The following is a 17,177-nucleotide window of genomic DNA, read 5'->3' on the forward strand; positions in this document are numbered from 1 at the left end:
CATTTTTCAATTTTTTTAGTTGTGATCATATTCGATAACCATCCTTCATTCACTTGTTAGATATCAATAGACTTTTTATGGAATACGTATTTGTCATGATGTACACTACTATAAATCGTGGTATCCTATGTGCGATTTCTTTCCGTGATTTGTTTACACTTCGCCGATCGTTGAACATTGAATGACACATGTAGAATTTCTGGAGAGATTCACAATTCACAATTCTGATATTCGCAAAATATTATTGGATATTTTTCAAATTGCAAAAATATTTAAACGATCTATCCAAATCGATATAACACGTCAAATACTTTTGCGTTTTATATAAATATATAAAAAACTAAAGTCATTGGAATAAATGAATCATTGAAAATTTTTTTCACAAATTGACTCAAATCAGTATTCAAAACAAATATCGTTAAAAATTATAGAAATTATTAGTTTTACAACAATATTATCATACAATAATAAATATGATAAAAATTATTAAATTTCTTGATTTAGTTCTGCTGTAAGTAGTTCTGTTGTAGGTATTTATTCTAACTAATACTAAATCATGAAAAAATAATCATGAAAAATAAATCTTCTTTTTTAATTTTTTAATAAATTGAATTAGATTAAAACAAAATTATAATTATAATATAATAAAATTATAATATAATTTAAAACAGAATATTTTTTGAAAATAATTTAATAATTAAATTAACTTTAAAGAAAATTTTGAAGAAATAAATTGTATGATAATTTCAAAAATATAATATAGCGAATCATTTTTGCGATATAATTTGTTCGAACATTAATAGTTTCTCGATTTTAATTATTATAGTATTCAGAATATCAAACTCTTATCATAAAAGTAAAATACATCAAATTTCATTTCTGATAGATGATTAATAAAATATTAATTAATAAAAAATTAATTAATTTTTTAAAAATTGACAGCATTTACGAAAACATTGATATTAGAATAGGTCACATAATATTTGAAAAAGAGTAATAACAATAGCAATTCATAGATTTGATATTCTAAGACTTTATGATGCAAAGTTAAGTATTCTTCTAATATAAATAAAATTCTAATGCTGTAAGAAAAAAATGCATATAATAGAGTGATCCTACTTAAAATTAGAATAGATTTCCATATAAGATAAATATATCATATGTTTAATAAAATCATGTATTATAGAAAATATGTTATAAAATTTTAATAACGTTTCATTTATAGAATTTTCCTATATATTAATAATATAAAAATAATATAAATACAATATTTATAATATAATTAATTATATTATAATGTTTATAATATAATTAATGTGACTATTCTCATATCAAATTTTATTTTCTATTAAGATAGTAAAATGTTTTTGTGAAAATATATATATATGTATTATAAAAAAATTGTCATAATAATATTTTTATTACAAAATCCTGCAAAATCCTGTTATATAAAAGTTTGTTGAATTTTTTCTAATAAATGAAATAACGTCACGATTGACAATCAAATATTTTTTTGAGAAATATATTATTTGTTTTTAAAAAAATTAATAATAGACAATTATGAATATAAATAATATTGAAAAATTAATAATAGATACTTATGAATATAGACAGTTTTGAAAAATTAATAATAAATAATTATATATAATCATACAAAGAGTCATATCTCATTGATTTCAATGACCTTAAAATATATTATCAAAGACAATATATTGAACAACTTTTTTAACTTTTATTTTAGTTTTTTTGTTTTATATACATAAAAATCGTTGTTCAATCTTAATTTTTAAGATATCAAACAAAAATTTATATATTATATATATATATTATAGATTATATTATAGTCTATTATAGATACAATTTATGGAATTCAATATATAGATACAATTCCAATAACAATATTTAATGTTGAGAAAAAGTGATGTTCTTAAAAATTATATATTCTAAAAATTATTCTTAAAAAATATTTTTTTATTAAAATTTTATTAAAAATTTTCATTTATTATTTGTTAAAAATTAATTAAGAAAAAGCATTTTAATAATATTATGCAATTGTCGGATATTTTAAAAAGATTGAAATATTGAATTTGGGTCAAATTATAATTTAATTTTACATTGTAATTTTATTTTAATATATAAGATCACATTTTTATCTAATTCGAATAATAGAAAGATGAAACAAACTTTTTATTTTATCATCCTTATTCTATCATTAAATCATTTTTTATCAAATTGATATTGATTAAAATAAATTTCAAATGTTAGAAACTACAGAAATAACATAATGTAAATGTAAAATTATAAATTGATGAAATCTATTAAATAATTACCGTGTTATATTCTAGATAAAATTCTGTTTCATAATATAAATACATTCATTACATATTTACACTTATTATAAATATAAAAATATATATTTATTAATTTAAGAGAGTATTTCAATAACGAGATCTCAAAAAATTTTATGTCGATGATAAATCTTATCTCTGGTATTTAAGAATATTTATTAATTTTAATTCTAATTTAAATTTATTGTTTAGATTTATTCCAACTTATATGAGTTATTATTGGTATGAAGAGTTTTTGCTACATGGCTGATAAATTGAGATAAGTCAGTAATTATATGGTTTTTATAAACTATATATGTATACTATAAGTCTACATTTTCAAATGAGCTATTACTAGATTATAAAATATTATCATCAATACATATCTATGTCATCTATTATATTAGCAATAAATTCAATTATATACCCTAATATGAATTAATATACTATTGCTTATTATTATGTACCTAAATATGTATTTCCATATACAATATTCTGGAAATTTTTAATCATGAGATTTTGGATGATGAAAGGTTTACTCATCAAATAAATATCAATATAATTCTTTTATATGATGTAAGTGTACTGTAAAATCAATCTTTTAAAAATGTTCCATATTAATACTTTGCAATATAATAATATAATAATATATTATATATTATACATCATACATCATATTATATATATTCTTGATCATCATATTATTGTAATATAATATAAATATATACATTATATATAAGTTTGATAAATTGCATATATAATCATATTTCACTTCAAGTAATTTTATTATTCAATTATAATTTTAATATCTAATGGCTTAATTTACTATATTATGTCCCATATATTTCATTCTATGTAAGCAATAATAAAAACAAAACCAAAATAAATATTTTTATTTTATCATTTTATATATTATTATAGTTTAAATCGTAATATAATTTAAGTTTTGTAGAAGATTATATGAAGATCGGTTGAAAATTGATGTATACTTAAACATAATTCCAAAATAAAAGAACGTAGAAAATATATTTTACAAAAATAAGATAAAGACGTAATATCATCTATATATATTACATTATAAATAAATTAAACTTAAATTAATTTCATATTTATTTATTTTTATTTCACTTAGTTAAACAGCTTATGAATTTTATTTTTTTTTTCACTCGAAAAAAATCTTAAAAATGTTCATTATAGATAATTAAATGAGGAAAATTTTAAATGAAATGTTAAATTTAGAATCGAAATATTTCAGTGATGGAATAAAAAATCATCTTATATGTTAGAAGATATTTACATAATTTTTTAAACGACTATTGAAAAATGAGCATATAATTCTGATAATGATAATTTTTATTTTATTATTTTATTTCGATTTTCTTAAATATTTTCTTTCGTTTTCAAGATATAACATGTGTACATTATTTCTCGTATATAAATATATCTAATTCAACCTCAATTTTATATTTTTCAATATTTTCCTCTAAAATAATTTCAATGATATAAAAACATTTCAGTTCTTTATTAAAAGATTTAAAAAAATACTTTATAGAATCACTTTATAAAATTACAGTAAATTTTCAATAGTGATTACAACATTCTTTGTATCTAGGATTTATCCAATATTCACATAATGCCCTTAATTGTACTCGATTAATCAGCGATTGAAGATTAAAAATGCAATATCTGAAGAAGATTGATAAATGTATATAATGTGAAAAAATTCTACGAATTTTTGTGCGCAATTGGTAATCCTCTGGCTACCAAGCTTCGAGTTCATCGAGAACCGAAATAAAAAAGAGAGAGAAGAAAAAAAGAAAAAAGAGGACCAACGAATCGTAATTCTGATTTGCGAATATTGAGCACTAATAAGTTGATTCGTGTTAATCGGGCTGGTTTTAAACGAGCTCACGTATAATTCCGGAAATCATGATATATTGGAAGCTTACGAGTCGACCGCTTTTTATCCAGGATACTGATTGTATGTTGAAATTTGTTGCGATTTTGTTTTTTGTAACTCTCCCGTGATTTTGTCGCGCGTAGAATGGAAATAAAGAAAACTCGAAAACGTGGAATCCAAGTGGAATCCGTTGACGTACGTGAAATAGGAAAAAATTCTTTTTTTTTTGTGAATTGATCTAGAGAAAAGTTAAATAATACACTCTGAAAAAATGTCCTATTATTGTTGGTCATTTAAAAAATGACAAACGACACATCAAATACAAGCAACAACATATGAATTTTAAATTTTCTAAGAAAATATGTATATATATATATCATTGCTTGACATTGACTCAATTGTAAAGTTCAAACAAAAGATTTTTTAAAAATTTATATTTTTGAAAATATAGATTTTATTAATTATTTTTATTAATTATTATTAATTATTATAATTTTTGAAAAATTTATATAAAAATAGAAATTTAATGTGAATGTGGATCTTATATTTATATTAATATAAGAAAGAAGAATGTATTAATATAATAAAGAAGCAAATTTGAAATTATTATACAAAATAGTGATATAATTATTTCAATTTTCAATTTGGAAAATTTATAATATATAAGATATTTAACTTTTTGATATTATTTTTTATGTGATAAATAAATTATATATTTGAAAACTATGAAATATATTGATTTTAAATCGTTTTATTAAAATTTTTCTCCTAAATTTAAATCATTCGATATATGTATATATATATATATAGATATAGATACTATAATATCTTTTATCTTTCTTAGTTATATATTATTACAAATTATAAAAAGATTTCAACTTTAATTTTCGATATAAAAATATTAATATAAATTATATATATCAAAAAGTTAAAAAATTGTTGTTAGATGATTAAGTAGCGAATATTTTGAACTTTCCAATTTTTGCATACCGTAATATTAAGTACCGTATTATGAATCGTAGAATTTCGAACAATCTCACAACGATGATATTTTTCGTATCGGACATGCATCCTATAACTTCTTTCATAAGATCGTCCATCCTTCCATAGAAGACATTTTATCTCATTTTCAGAGAAGCAACGTGGAGAAAAAGAAAAAGAAAAAAAAAATTTTTTTCACAAAAAGAAGAAAAATTCGGAACAACATGAAAAAGGAGATTCACAGTTGACGACAAAGATTACATAGTAATAAAGATTTCAAATAGATAGCAGAGAGTTAAAAAAACGAAGTTTAAATCAAAGTACTCAAATAATAGTATAAAGAATGACGTAGAATAGCATTATACATATATAGTTTAAATAAAGAACGTTATAATATAATTCAACATGGACTGTAGTTATTTGCATAATATTGACATTATCTGCATGATTCTTTGAATATAACTTATAGAAAATTATGTTACATAATTATAATAATATGAAAAATATAATCTATCAAATACAATACATTTTAAAAATTTTATTGCAAGTTTAAAAATATGATTTTAATGGGTAATTAGAAAAAAATAATATTCATTTTTCAAATCAAATAATAATAATACATCTTGGAAGTAAAATTATGAATAATGAATGACAAAAATAAAAAATTAATATTTAATAATGTGTCAAAATTAATTAGCAAAGCTTATTATTATTATAGTATATTAGTATAATATTATAGTATATTAATAATGTTGTTTGCATTTCAAATGTTTCAGTTTTAAAAACAATGAAAATATAATTCAAATGTCACTCCATAATATTTTTTACATGATTAACATTAAATTAATAAAATTTGATAGAACATAGCAGAAGAAATGTTCACAGTAACATGTCAAATTATTATTTCAATAAACGTATCGAACGTAAAGATTTCGCATTAAGTTTTGTCAAAGAATTTTCTTTTAAATCTGATTTGGAATCAAAGATTTCAAAATAGAAAAAACATTTTCTCAATTTTCAAAAAAATATATCCTCTAAATATAAATGTAATATTTTTTATTACTACAATAATATTATTTTTGTATAATGATTTGTATTTATTCCTAATATTTTTTTTACTAATCATTGTATATTTACACTATATTTTCGTACTAACATACATACAGTGTCCTTTTTAAATCGATCATTTTCAAATATCTGTGAAACTATTGATGATAAAAAAATATTTTAAATAAAAGTTGAACAATTTCAAGTTTATAATTTAATTATTTTTTTGTATAGATGTAAAATATGAAAAATAAAAAACTCAGAAAACAATATATATTTTCTTTGTTTTTTATATCTATGAGTTTTACAGACTTCAAGTTAAAATATATTTTAAACTAAAGATTTTTCAACGTAAATAGTTTAATATTTTTTCTACAGAAAATAACAAGTTATTACTAATAGTACAATAAAAATTTCTACAATATAATAATAAAAAATAATAAAAAATACAATATAATTCCTTTTAAAAAAAATTGTCTTTTATTTTAATCTCTAGAATAATCATATAAAATTTATATTCTCTGAAACTATTTATTTTTTATTTGAAATATTTTTTTGTATCGTTAATAATTTGACAAATATTCGTGCAAATTTATTTAAATAGGACATCCTATGTATTATGTATATCATAATGATTACCATTTTTTTTGAAGTTATATATATTGCCATTCTTTAAAATATTTAGTTCGCTTATAATTACTAATTTAATCACAATTTAGTAGTATCTTTTCAGATATAATTACCTTGTAATACCTTTTTAATAGCTTTTTCAACAGTATTATGAGAATGTTAAATTCTTGAGCTTTATTCTTGATATAGATTATACAATGAAACGAGGAAAGATAATAATGAAATGTTTTTGAGAATTAGTGATAAAAAGATTTTAATGTGGAAAAGAGTTAAAAAAGAGATTTTAAGATACAACTCCAATAATAAGTAAAGATACGTAACATAGGATATTTTTAGAGTTAACATAACTTGTTAAATAAAATCTACCTGTAGGAAAGAAAGAAAAAAAAAAGAAAGAAAGAAAATGAAGTTTCCAATAATAGTAAATGTAATACATAAATGAATCTACGTTATTATTTCGATTGTAAAAACGTATTTTTCTGTTCTTTAACTGTTCTCTGTCTGGAAAAATATTTTGATGTATAATACAAATAGAATAAATATACAATATACATTCTACAACACATTCGACCAAATAGAAAGGTTTTATCTTTCTTGTACGAATCAGAATATTTTTATATCAGGCTGGATTGATATCAGCTTTTGGCAACCAGTGATGAAATAACACGCTACTTCTTTACACGAAATCATATTAATATTTCCGACACTTCCACAATTTTTTCAATGTAGAAATATTATTTTCTCTTGATTTCAGATCGATTCTTTTTTGTATTCATTATTTTTGTTTTAATTTTTGCTTTATTTTTGCTAGTGATTTATTATATTGTAAAGAATTAGAGAAAAATTTATCATGTGATTTAAAGAATTTAGAGAAAATATATTATAATATTATAATTCGAAAAATATACTAAAATATCCATAAAATGTTTAATATTATACTTAACATTTAATATGTATATTTCTTTTTACACGATAAGAAAATATTTGCTAAAACTTAATATACTTAACTTTAATATATGTATATTTTTTTCTTTAGTTCTTTTTTTACATGATATTTTTGTTTTATATGATTCATTTTTACATGATTTTTTTATACGTTTTATTTAATTTTACATAATTTTTTAACATGTTTTTTTTATTTTTATATAATTTTTTTTAATACATTTACTTTTATATTGTTGCGAAAACGCAAATTAGTTCGCAGGAAATATTCTGAAAATCTTTGCGCATTCTGTATGAATATTTCAAATTCATATTTTCTTCGATGTACTGAATAATGCAGTTGTGTTTATTTTTTAATTCTCTTAAAATATGTATAATAAGTATATTTGGATCTCTTTTTATTCGATATTTTTTTACAATTCCCAGTCATATAAATAAAATGTTTTCATTGAATGCATTTCTATATTTCAAATTGCTTTTTGTATAGTTTGCTTTGATATAAAACAAATTTTATATTTTATTGCGAGTCAATTGCTATGTGATTTTTTTTATACATTATATCCATCACGTAAAAATAACTCAAATGTATCACATACTTAATCAGTATTTAATCATTTATATTTTTTGTATATATTTATTATTTGTGTATATATATTTACATATTTTTGGTAAATAAATTAATATTCAATTTATTTATTATTAATATCAATAAAATTATCTAATATAACAAGGATTATTTCATAGATATAAATACAATACAAATTTTTAATATTATTTAGTATTATATGTGACATATAATTTTCAATATGCAATATGAAAATCAAAAAAAAAAATATTTGAAAATATAAAAAATAAATAGATTTAAAATTAGATTAGATTTAAAAAATTGTATAAAATATTGTATTTATATACCATATAATTTTATGATATAATAATAAAAAAAAGAATTGAAGTAAGAATCAATCTTGTCATTTTAGAATGCATGTCTCTAAAAAATACTTACACTTTATATGATATATCTATATGATATAATAATTTTCACTTTTTTTCATAATCAATGCAATGTTTCAATTTTATATATCTTTCTTAATATCTTTTTCTTAATAATATCAGAGAAAATCAACCACAGTTAATATCTTTTTTCTACAAATTGATTTGTTTATATGAAAGATAAATAAAAAAAAATGGTAAAATAGAAACAGAAAACAAATTTCCAATATTTTATGATTTAAGAATAGGGATATATATTTCTTACGTATTTTTATGTGCTGAATCTGAATCTCACCAATATAAAATTTTTATAAAATATTACTAGAAACTAATTTCTTCTTTCAATATTTTTATTAATTGTATTAAATAGTATTATTTTTCTTTTATAATTTATCTTTATAAATTGAATTTAATTTATTATCACAAAATTTTTTGCCGAAATATATCATTTTGAGATAATTTTTTAACACATTTTTAACACATATAAATAAAAGAATTATTAAAAAATATTTTGCCATAATATTTGTTTTTTAACTATTTTTACTACATAAATTAAAATTATTTAATTTATTTATTTAATTTCTTTTATTTTATTATGTGAAAACAATAAATTCAAATCTTAGTAAACTTTCTTTTTGTCTTTTTCTTTTTTTTTTTTTTTAGATAAAAATAACTGAATAAATTCGAAGCAATATAATTCGATAAAAAAATTCTTTAATAATAAATTAAATTTTATTTATAAAAAAATATTATTATTTTATAGAAGATATTATTTTATTATTAAGAAAATATTATTTTATAGAAGAAAATTATAATTATAAATAGTTGATAAAAATATTGGGAAAAAAATCTTTCTTTGAAATACTTTCGTAAATATCGTACAAATAAATAAAATACTTTTTATTCATTTATCTTTTAAATTTAATATATTAAGCAATTTTTAAATTATGATTCAGCATAGAAAAATATATAAAAAATTTTTAAAGAAGAAAATTTTAAAAAAGATTTTGGAAAAATTTTTTTAGTATCTATTTTATCATTTTTTTAATAAAAATTTTATAAACATATAAAATTTAAAAAAAAATTTTAAAAATAATTGCAGTTAATTTTCTTTAATATTATAAATAAAGAAATATTTACATGTATCTATCCATATATAAAATTTAAATATATATATTATATTAATCTTGGAAATCACTAAAAATCATAGCTTATCATATCTTATTTTGTTTAGCAATATATGTGATTTTAGTGATCACTCTTCTGTAATATAAAATAATCGATTTGCAAACAATTATGTATTATATATTTTATATGCATGAAATAAAAAATAAAATGTAAAATAGAATATAAAATCATTATTTTTGAATTGTGAAAATAATAATACTATAAATAATAATATTAAAAAAAATTATATATATTGAACAGAAAACAAATATGAATTATGTTCTGTCTTAGTTGTTGTCTTAGTTTTGTTGAACAACAAAATGCATGGATTTCATTCTTTCGAATAATTAGTTACTATTATTCGAAATTCTAATAGAAACATATAAGAAAATGTGAAGCTTCGAATATTAAATGTTTGATCGCTATATATATACTAGATGCTTTAAGGAGAGAAAGCGTAGCTAGTCGAGATTGTAAATTTTTCTGTACTTGCAAACTAACAGGATAACGGAATCATTTGCTATCGACCTGAATATTGTTACATGATGATACATACAAGATGTTTTATCTTTTTGATGAAAGCACGAATCAAATCATTAAGAAAGATACTTTGTCTCTTTCTTGACTGCATATACAAAATACAAGTTTTATGAAAAAAAATAAAGTTTACATAAATGTGCTATATTCTTCAAATATTATAATATACATAATATATTTTTCTACATAACATGTATTCTGCAGATTTTTGTAAATTTTGCATAAATGCATAAAGATCCACAATTTACTCATCACTTATAAACATCTTAAAATATCATCTTTATTAACATTAAACGATTTTCATATTAATAAATATTATATTAATAATGTTTTTATATAATCGAATTGGAAGAGATGGTGAATCTTAATTAAAAATTTAGTTAAAAATAATCCATGTTACTATATTCACGAAATTATTTTATTGACTAATATGTTCGAATAATATTTAACTCAATATACATTAAATAATGTATGATGATGTATGTAACATGGAAGAAATTGAAAACACCACGATGATATTAAGATTTTTGTTCTGATATAAATTTAATATTTATATGTATTTTTGTTATCTTTTATATTTGATAATGTATCATAAGAGGATTGAATCATGAAGTAATTCATTTAGATAAACCATATTTGACTCACCAATGAACTGTCCCTCAAACTGGAAGTCTTCTTGTCTGTCTAGTACCATCGATAACAAGGACGACGAGGATGTCGAGGGCAGTGGGGCCCACTGCTAATGAACCCAAGAGGGGGGTGCAGCAGGAGTGGCCGCATTGGTGCTCACGTAAACACCTGCGGTCGCGTTTCCGGTCGTCGTCGTGCCTATCACGTTGTTCTGCGAAACGGCGCCGTTCTGACCGACGTTATTGTCGCTTACTTGGATTGCAGCCGTACCCATTACACTCTGTTGGAAGTTGAAATCTAACGTACCATCCATCGACAACTCGTGTTTGATCACCTGAAATTATGTTTTTTGCTTTGAATGATTGGTGAATATTTGTATGGTTGGTTATGTTCGATGAAGTGATACATAAGAAAATTGACGCTAGTCCAATTTCAACTATAAAATCCATAAATTTATGATTTCAATAGATACGATTCAGATAAAGGCGATTCTCCCGTGTTAAATAAATACAAATACAATATAGTCTTTTATATTTATAAATAGAAAGACAAATTAATCAAAATAGATAAATTGTTATTAAAGAAATATTAGAACAATTATTTTTTCTTATATTTTTTCTTATAATATTTCTTTTTATTGCTAGATTATATAAGTTTCTTTTTTAATAAGTATATAAATAATTATTAAATTCTTTTTTGAAAATTTCTATAGATATTTTGACATTGTAAAATTTTTGTAATTATTACTTTAAAGTATTTTTTTATAAATATTGAATTAGATAATACTATGGTAATTCATAATAACTATGGTTATTATGAATTTTTAATTTTGTTAATAATTTCTAACTATTATTATTTTCAATATTTAATTTTTGGATTTAATTTTAATTCATTACATATATTATACATACTTTTTTGATTTTTTAAGCTTCTTCTACTTCTACATCTGAAATGTTTACTGTATTTTATATCTATTGTATTTATAAAATTTTGTTAAAAAATAAAAATAAAAAAAGACACCATATATTTTCATAATTCCCGAACTTTTCAATCATTTTATATATTTTTTTCAATAATTAAAATTATATTTTTTTTATTTAATTCTTATTATCATACCATTATTCTGTTCATAATAAGTCACAATCAAAATTCGTTTAGCTAAATATAGAAAAATATAGACATACATATACGATAATAGTTTTAATTTATAAATACAAACTACTTTTAGATTATTAGTATATATACTATCTTATATTTATTAGATTATTTATTTATAATAGTTCAGATAAGAAGTGAACAATTTTTATAATATATATAATTTCTATATTTATTTATATTTTTATACATTAGTATATAAGTTATACAAATAAATATATCGAAAAATATGAAGATAATATATGTTATTTTAAATGAAATTATATATTTTTCAATATGTTAATGCAATTCTTTATTCTCTACAAAATTATATGATAAGCTATTTGTATTGAAAAATCACTAATTTAGAAGATATTGTAAATTGAAGTTTGTAAAGCTTATGTATGAAAGGCGAAAAGAGACATATTCTTGATCTTCATAATAGTAAGTTTTAAAAACTCTCATAAAACTATTTCTTATATGAACTATTTTTTTTATACAATCCATAGTTTATGATAAATTTGTAGTTTAAAATCAGATATTAAAGTAGATATTCAAATATTAGAAATTTGGATATGGAAAAATTTAATATAATAATTATATTAAAAACATATATAATAATTATATTAATATAATAATTATATATAATTATATTAATTATATTAAAAACAGTTACAAAAATTGTTTAATAATATTTTTAAATAAATTTTTAAATAAAATTTGAATGCCAGAATATTTTTCTATTTGGAAAAAGATTTAAAATTTATGAATCATTTTTTTATAATTAAAACATTTAATTATTCTAAATATATTATTCTATAACAAAAATATAAAAATAGAACATACCTCTTCTACGTTACAATCAAATCCACCGTGCAGCGATTCGATGTTAATATTTAAATCATCAAGGAGTGTTGAATTGTTCAGGGCTCCCATCAATTGGCCCATCATAGTGCTTGGTGTGGGGTCACATGGTGTAGATGTTTGTGATGAACTGGAGTCTGTTACTCCTGTTTGTGATTGCTGTTGTCGTTGTGGTAGTTGTTGCTGCTGACATTGTTGCGTCTGCATCATGTATTGAAGAGTTTGCTGCTGATTACTTCCTAACGTTGTGGGGCTTGGTTCGCTTTGCTGGTACGATGGCGACATTCCAGCCACTGGACTCAAATTCTAATAATTTTTAAGGAAAAAAGATATAATGATTGAAATTGAAGTAAAACAATTGAAAAATAAAATTAAATTATTGATTGATAAATTATTTGCTCTGATATAATGATAAATATTAGAACGAGAAAGAAAAATTTAATTATAAATAAAAAACAGATTATATAGTATGAAATAATATCATATGCGATTATTTTTAAACTAATATTCTTTTTTATTTATTTTTTACTTTATTAAATTAAGAATATTAAATTTATTTCATTTTTTTTTGATAAAAGAAATTGCATTAAACAATTAAATTTTAATGTAATCAATATTTATTCCAAAATTATAAATGAAAGTTAAGAATTAAATTTATAGAAATGATTATTTTGTAAAATAACTTATCATAGAAGAGATTCAATTGTCACAATATTTTTAAATAAAAACTTATATCGCAATAATTTTTTCAATGAGATCAATTGCATTTGAGGAAAATCACGGACGCATAAATAATGATACGTTAAGCATTTAATTGATCTAAAACATTTAAGAAGAAATAAATATGTTTTATTTTTTCGAGAATACTATTATACATTACTTTCTATGGTGCCGTGTTATCGTATAATCTGTAAGTATTTGATTATTTCATTACAAACATAAGTTACAGTGTAACTTTCTGAGCATAATCTTTAAACATAAAAAAGAATATCTTTAAACATAAATTTAAATAAAACAAATATAATATTTCAAACGACATTATCAAATATATTTTTAAAATCTAATTTATGATCGAAAGAATTTATTTTTTATTTAAGGATAGAAACAAAGAAATAAGTTAGATTATAGTTAAAATTTAAAAATTATAAATAATTTCATTTCTTGTTGTTTGAATTGAATTTGAATGTTCATCTTTTCTGATTTAGAATTTCGTTCAATTTTATATAAAAATTTTATATTAATTAATAGAATAATTAATTGTATAACAAAAAATAAATTAATCTAATTTCTAAATGAAAATTTAAAGACTTTTGACCGCAAATTGGAACATTTATAATTACTAATTGACAAAATTCGGTCAAAAATAATTTTTTTGTAAGAGAGAAATTTTAAAGATCGAAGTTCAAGTAATCTAAAGAATTAACTTTCTAGTTGATCATTATTCAATTAAGACGAACATCAGTAGGAGAATAACTAAATATAAAACTCCTGTATCCGCAGAGGATTGGTTCTTGGTAATTGGATCTTTCGCATATTTCAATATCAGATAATAGTATTATTTACTATTGCTATGTGTATATATGTATGTATATATATATATTATATTTATATTTATAATAATATTAAATTTATAATAAATATAATATATTTATATTTATATTTATGTTATATTACATGTATTATTTATTTTGAGGTTTTATATGATGTTTTAATTATTTCATTAATTTTATTATAATTATTTCGTTAAATTTATTATATTAATTTTATTATAAATATTATCAAATTCTCATGATTGTGCAAAATTACTATAGACAGATTATATATTATAAATTTTTCAGCAATCAATTGGTGATATATAATTTACGAATATTATACAAAAGATAATATCAATATATATCTATAAATCATTTAATTAATTAATTAACTTTTTAAACTTTATATTATATTCTTCATATCTTTTTATTATCATAATATCTTACAGGAATTGTATAAAAAAATCATCTTGTTGAAAGTTAATCTAAATTATCTAAAAATAATTTATTTAATAATAAAAATACGAAATTGAATGCAATATCTTAATAGTAGTATTACACAATATGATAGTAGTATTAAATTTATTGATATATAATTCATTAATTCAATACATCATATGATAATAATTATAATCTCAACTATAATTATTAAATTTAATTATTAAATAATTATTAAATAATAAACATTAATTATTTATAAACAATCTCAAAAATAAACAAATTAAATTATTTCAAAATTAAGTAAAATTAATAGAAATTAATAAAATTAATAAAATTTCGATTAACAACAATTAATACAATGTATTAGACAAATAATAAAGAAAATTAATTAAAAATATCGAATAAAATTATTTAAATTATTAAATAAAAATAAATTCGAAGATTACTTAATTTTCAAATTCCAAAATGATTTTCGTCATTTGAGACTTCATTCTACGTACTTATCTATCTAATCGGCTCTGAAACTGATATATGTGATGCTTTGATTAATTATTTAACATATACTACATATCTAACATGTTTCAGTATAGAAAAGATTTATAATTTGGTAATTCTAAAAATATAGATTCAATGGCGATAAGAATTATTCAAATTGAATTTAATTCTCTTTTTTTCTAAAAATTATAGAAATGACGTAGCTTCAAGACTTAATGCTAAATGATTTTATCTTTTATAATTATATATGACTGACATCGAACTTAATCAAAGATTTTCTTTTTACTGTCAATTTAATATATATTATTATATAATATTATAGACAAAAAACTCATCGTTATTCAAATATTACTGCAAAACATGCTAAACAATTTGTACATATATCTCCAAACATAACATAAAAATATATGTTTTCATTCTGAGAACTATTATATATGATACTAATAAATGAATACAATGCAAATCATATTCTTATAAACAATAATTCAAATTGAAAAATAATTTAAAGGTATATTTAAGGTAATATTTGAGCTATTCGACAAAGAATGACTCGTTTTATATATATATATATATATTTGTAACTATATAATTGTAACTATATAAATATATAATTATTAATAAATAATTAAATAAATAAAATAATAAAAATAAAAAAATAAAATTATTTTTTTGTTTGAATTTTATAAATGAAAGTTATTTTATTTTTAATATGATAAATTTTATGTTTTATATTATTTGAATATAATCAAAAAACATTTTAAATAATATTCCATATTAATATAAAAAAAATAAAATGAAAAATTCGAATGCTCTTTTGAATACAAAATTGTTTTTGAATACAAAAATTAATTAAGATTGACAATAGAAAAAAATATAGTATAATATGTAAATCTTCAATAACAGGGTTGAAGAATATAATCTAACATAATTTTTTTCGAAATACAAACAATATAAAATGTTATTTTAAAATAATTACATAATGAATTATGCGATCGTATTTTTATATTCGGATAATAATATTAATATTCAAAGTCAATATTCAAAGTCAAACGAGAAGAACAAAACAATATGAGTAGCAAATTCATATTATCTTGAAAATATAATAAAATGAATTCTACTTTGCAATATTTCTATTTTAAAAATATATCAAAGACAGACAAAGAATTCAAAATAGAAATAGATTTTTAGATTTACGAAACTTAAATTCAAAATTTTGTAAAGTCTTAAATATTTTCAAAACTTTCAGAACACAGAATACTTTTTTCTTTTTTTCTTTTTCAAAAAGTATTTTGGTGAAAAATTAAAATTTTCATAAATTTCAATTTCTAAAATTCTTTAGACTCAATTTATAATCAATCAATAATTGTAATTATTAGATAGAAATTTAATTTTTATGCAAGTTATTCTTTGATTTCAAGAATTTTGAATTACAAAAATAACAAAAAATTTCTTGATTAGAAACAATTTGAATTTTGAAGAATTTCAAATTTCATAACTCATCCCTAATCCAAATAAAAAACAATATTCTCGAAAACTATGTCCTAAAAATCTTATAAAAAC

At 19.5% G+C, this 17,177-nt stretch overlaps 1 protein-coding gene across 4 annotated transcripts in view; it reads right to left on the reverse strand.

Annotated features, from left to right (window-relative positions):
• LOC107993192 (forkhead box protein O) overlaps positions 1 to 17,177 on the reverse strand; it is a 342,583-nt gene that overhangs the window by 109,195 nt on the left and 216,211 nt on the right. For 3 of the 4 annotated variants that reach the window (XR_009830489.1, XR_009830491.1, XR_009830490.1), the window contains 2 exons: positions 13,132 to 13,455; positions 11,167 to 11,485 (listed from right to left, as the gene is read on the reverse strand). Coding sequence is in view for 1 of the 4 variants with exons in the window: in XM_062076958.1 (XP_061932942.1) it covers positions 11,261 to 11,485; positions 13,132 to 13,455 (549 nt within the window). In the remaining 3 variants the exon portion in view is untranslated. Of the gene's footprint in view, positions 1 to 10,649; positions 11,486 to 13,131; positions 13,456 to 17,177 lie in introns of those variants that run through there. The other variant, XM_062076958.1, reaches the window with a different exon arrangement.

The sequence above is a fragment of the Apis cerana genome, linkage group LG7, assembly GCF_029169275.1.
Source record: "Apis cerana isolate GH-2021 linkage group LG7, AcerK_1.0, whole genome shotgun sequence".
NCBI classification, from domain to species: domain Eukaryota; kingdom Metazoa; phylum Arthropoda; class Insecta; order Hymenoptera; family Apidae; genus Apis; species Apis cerana.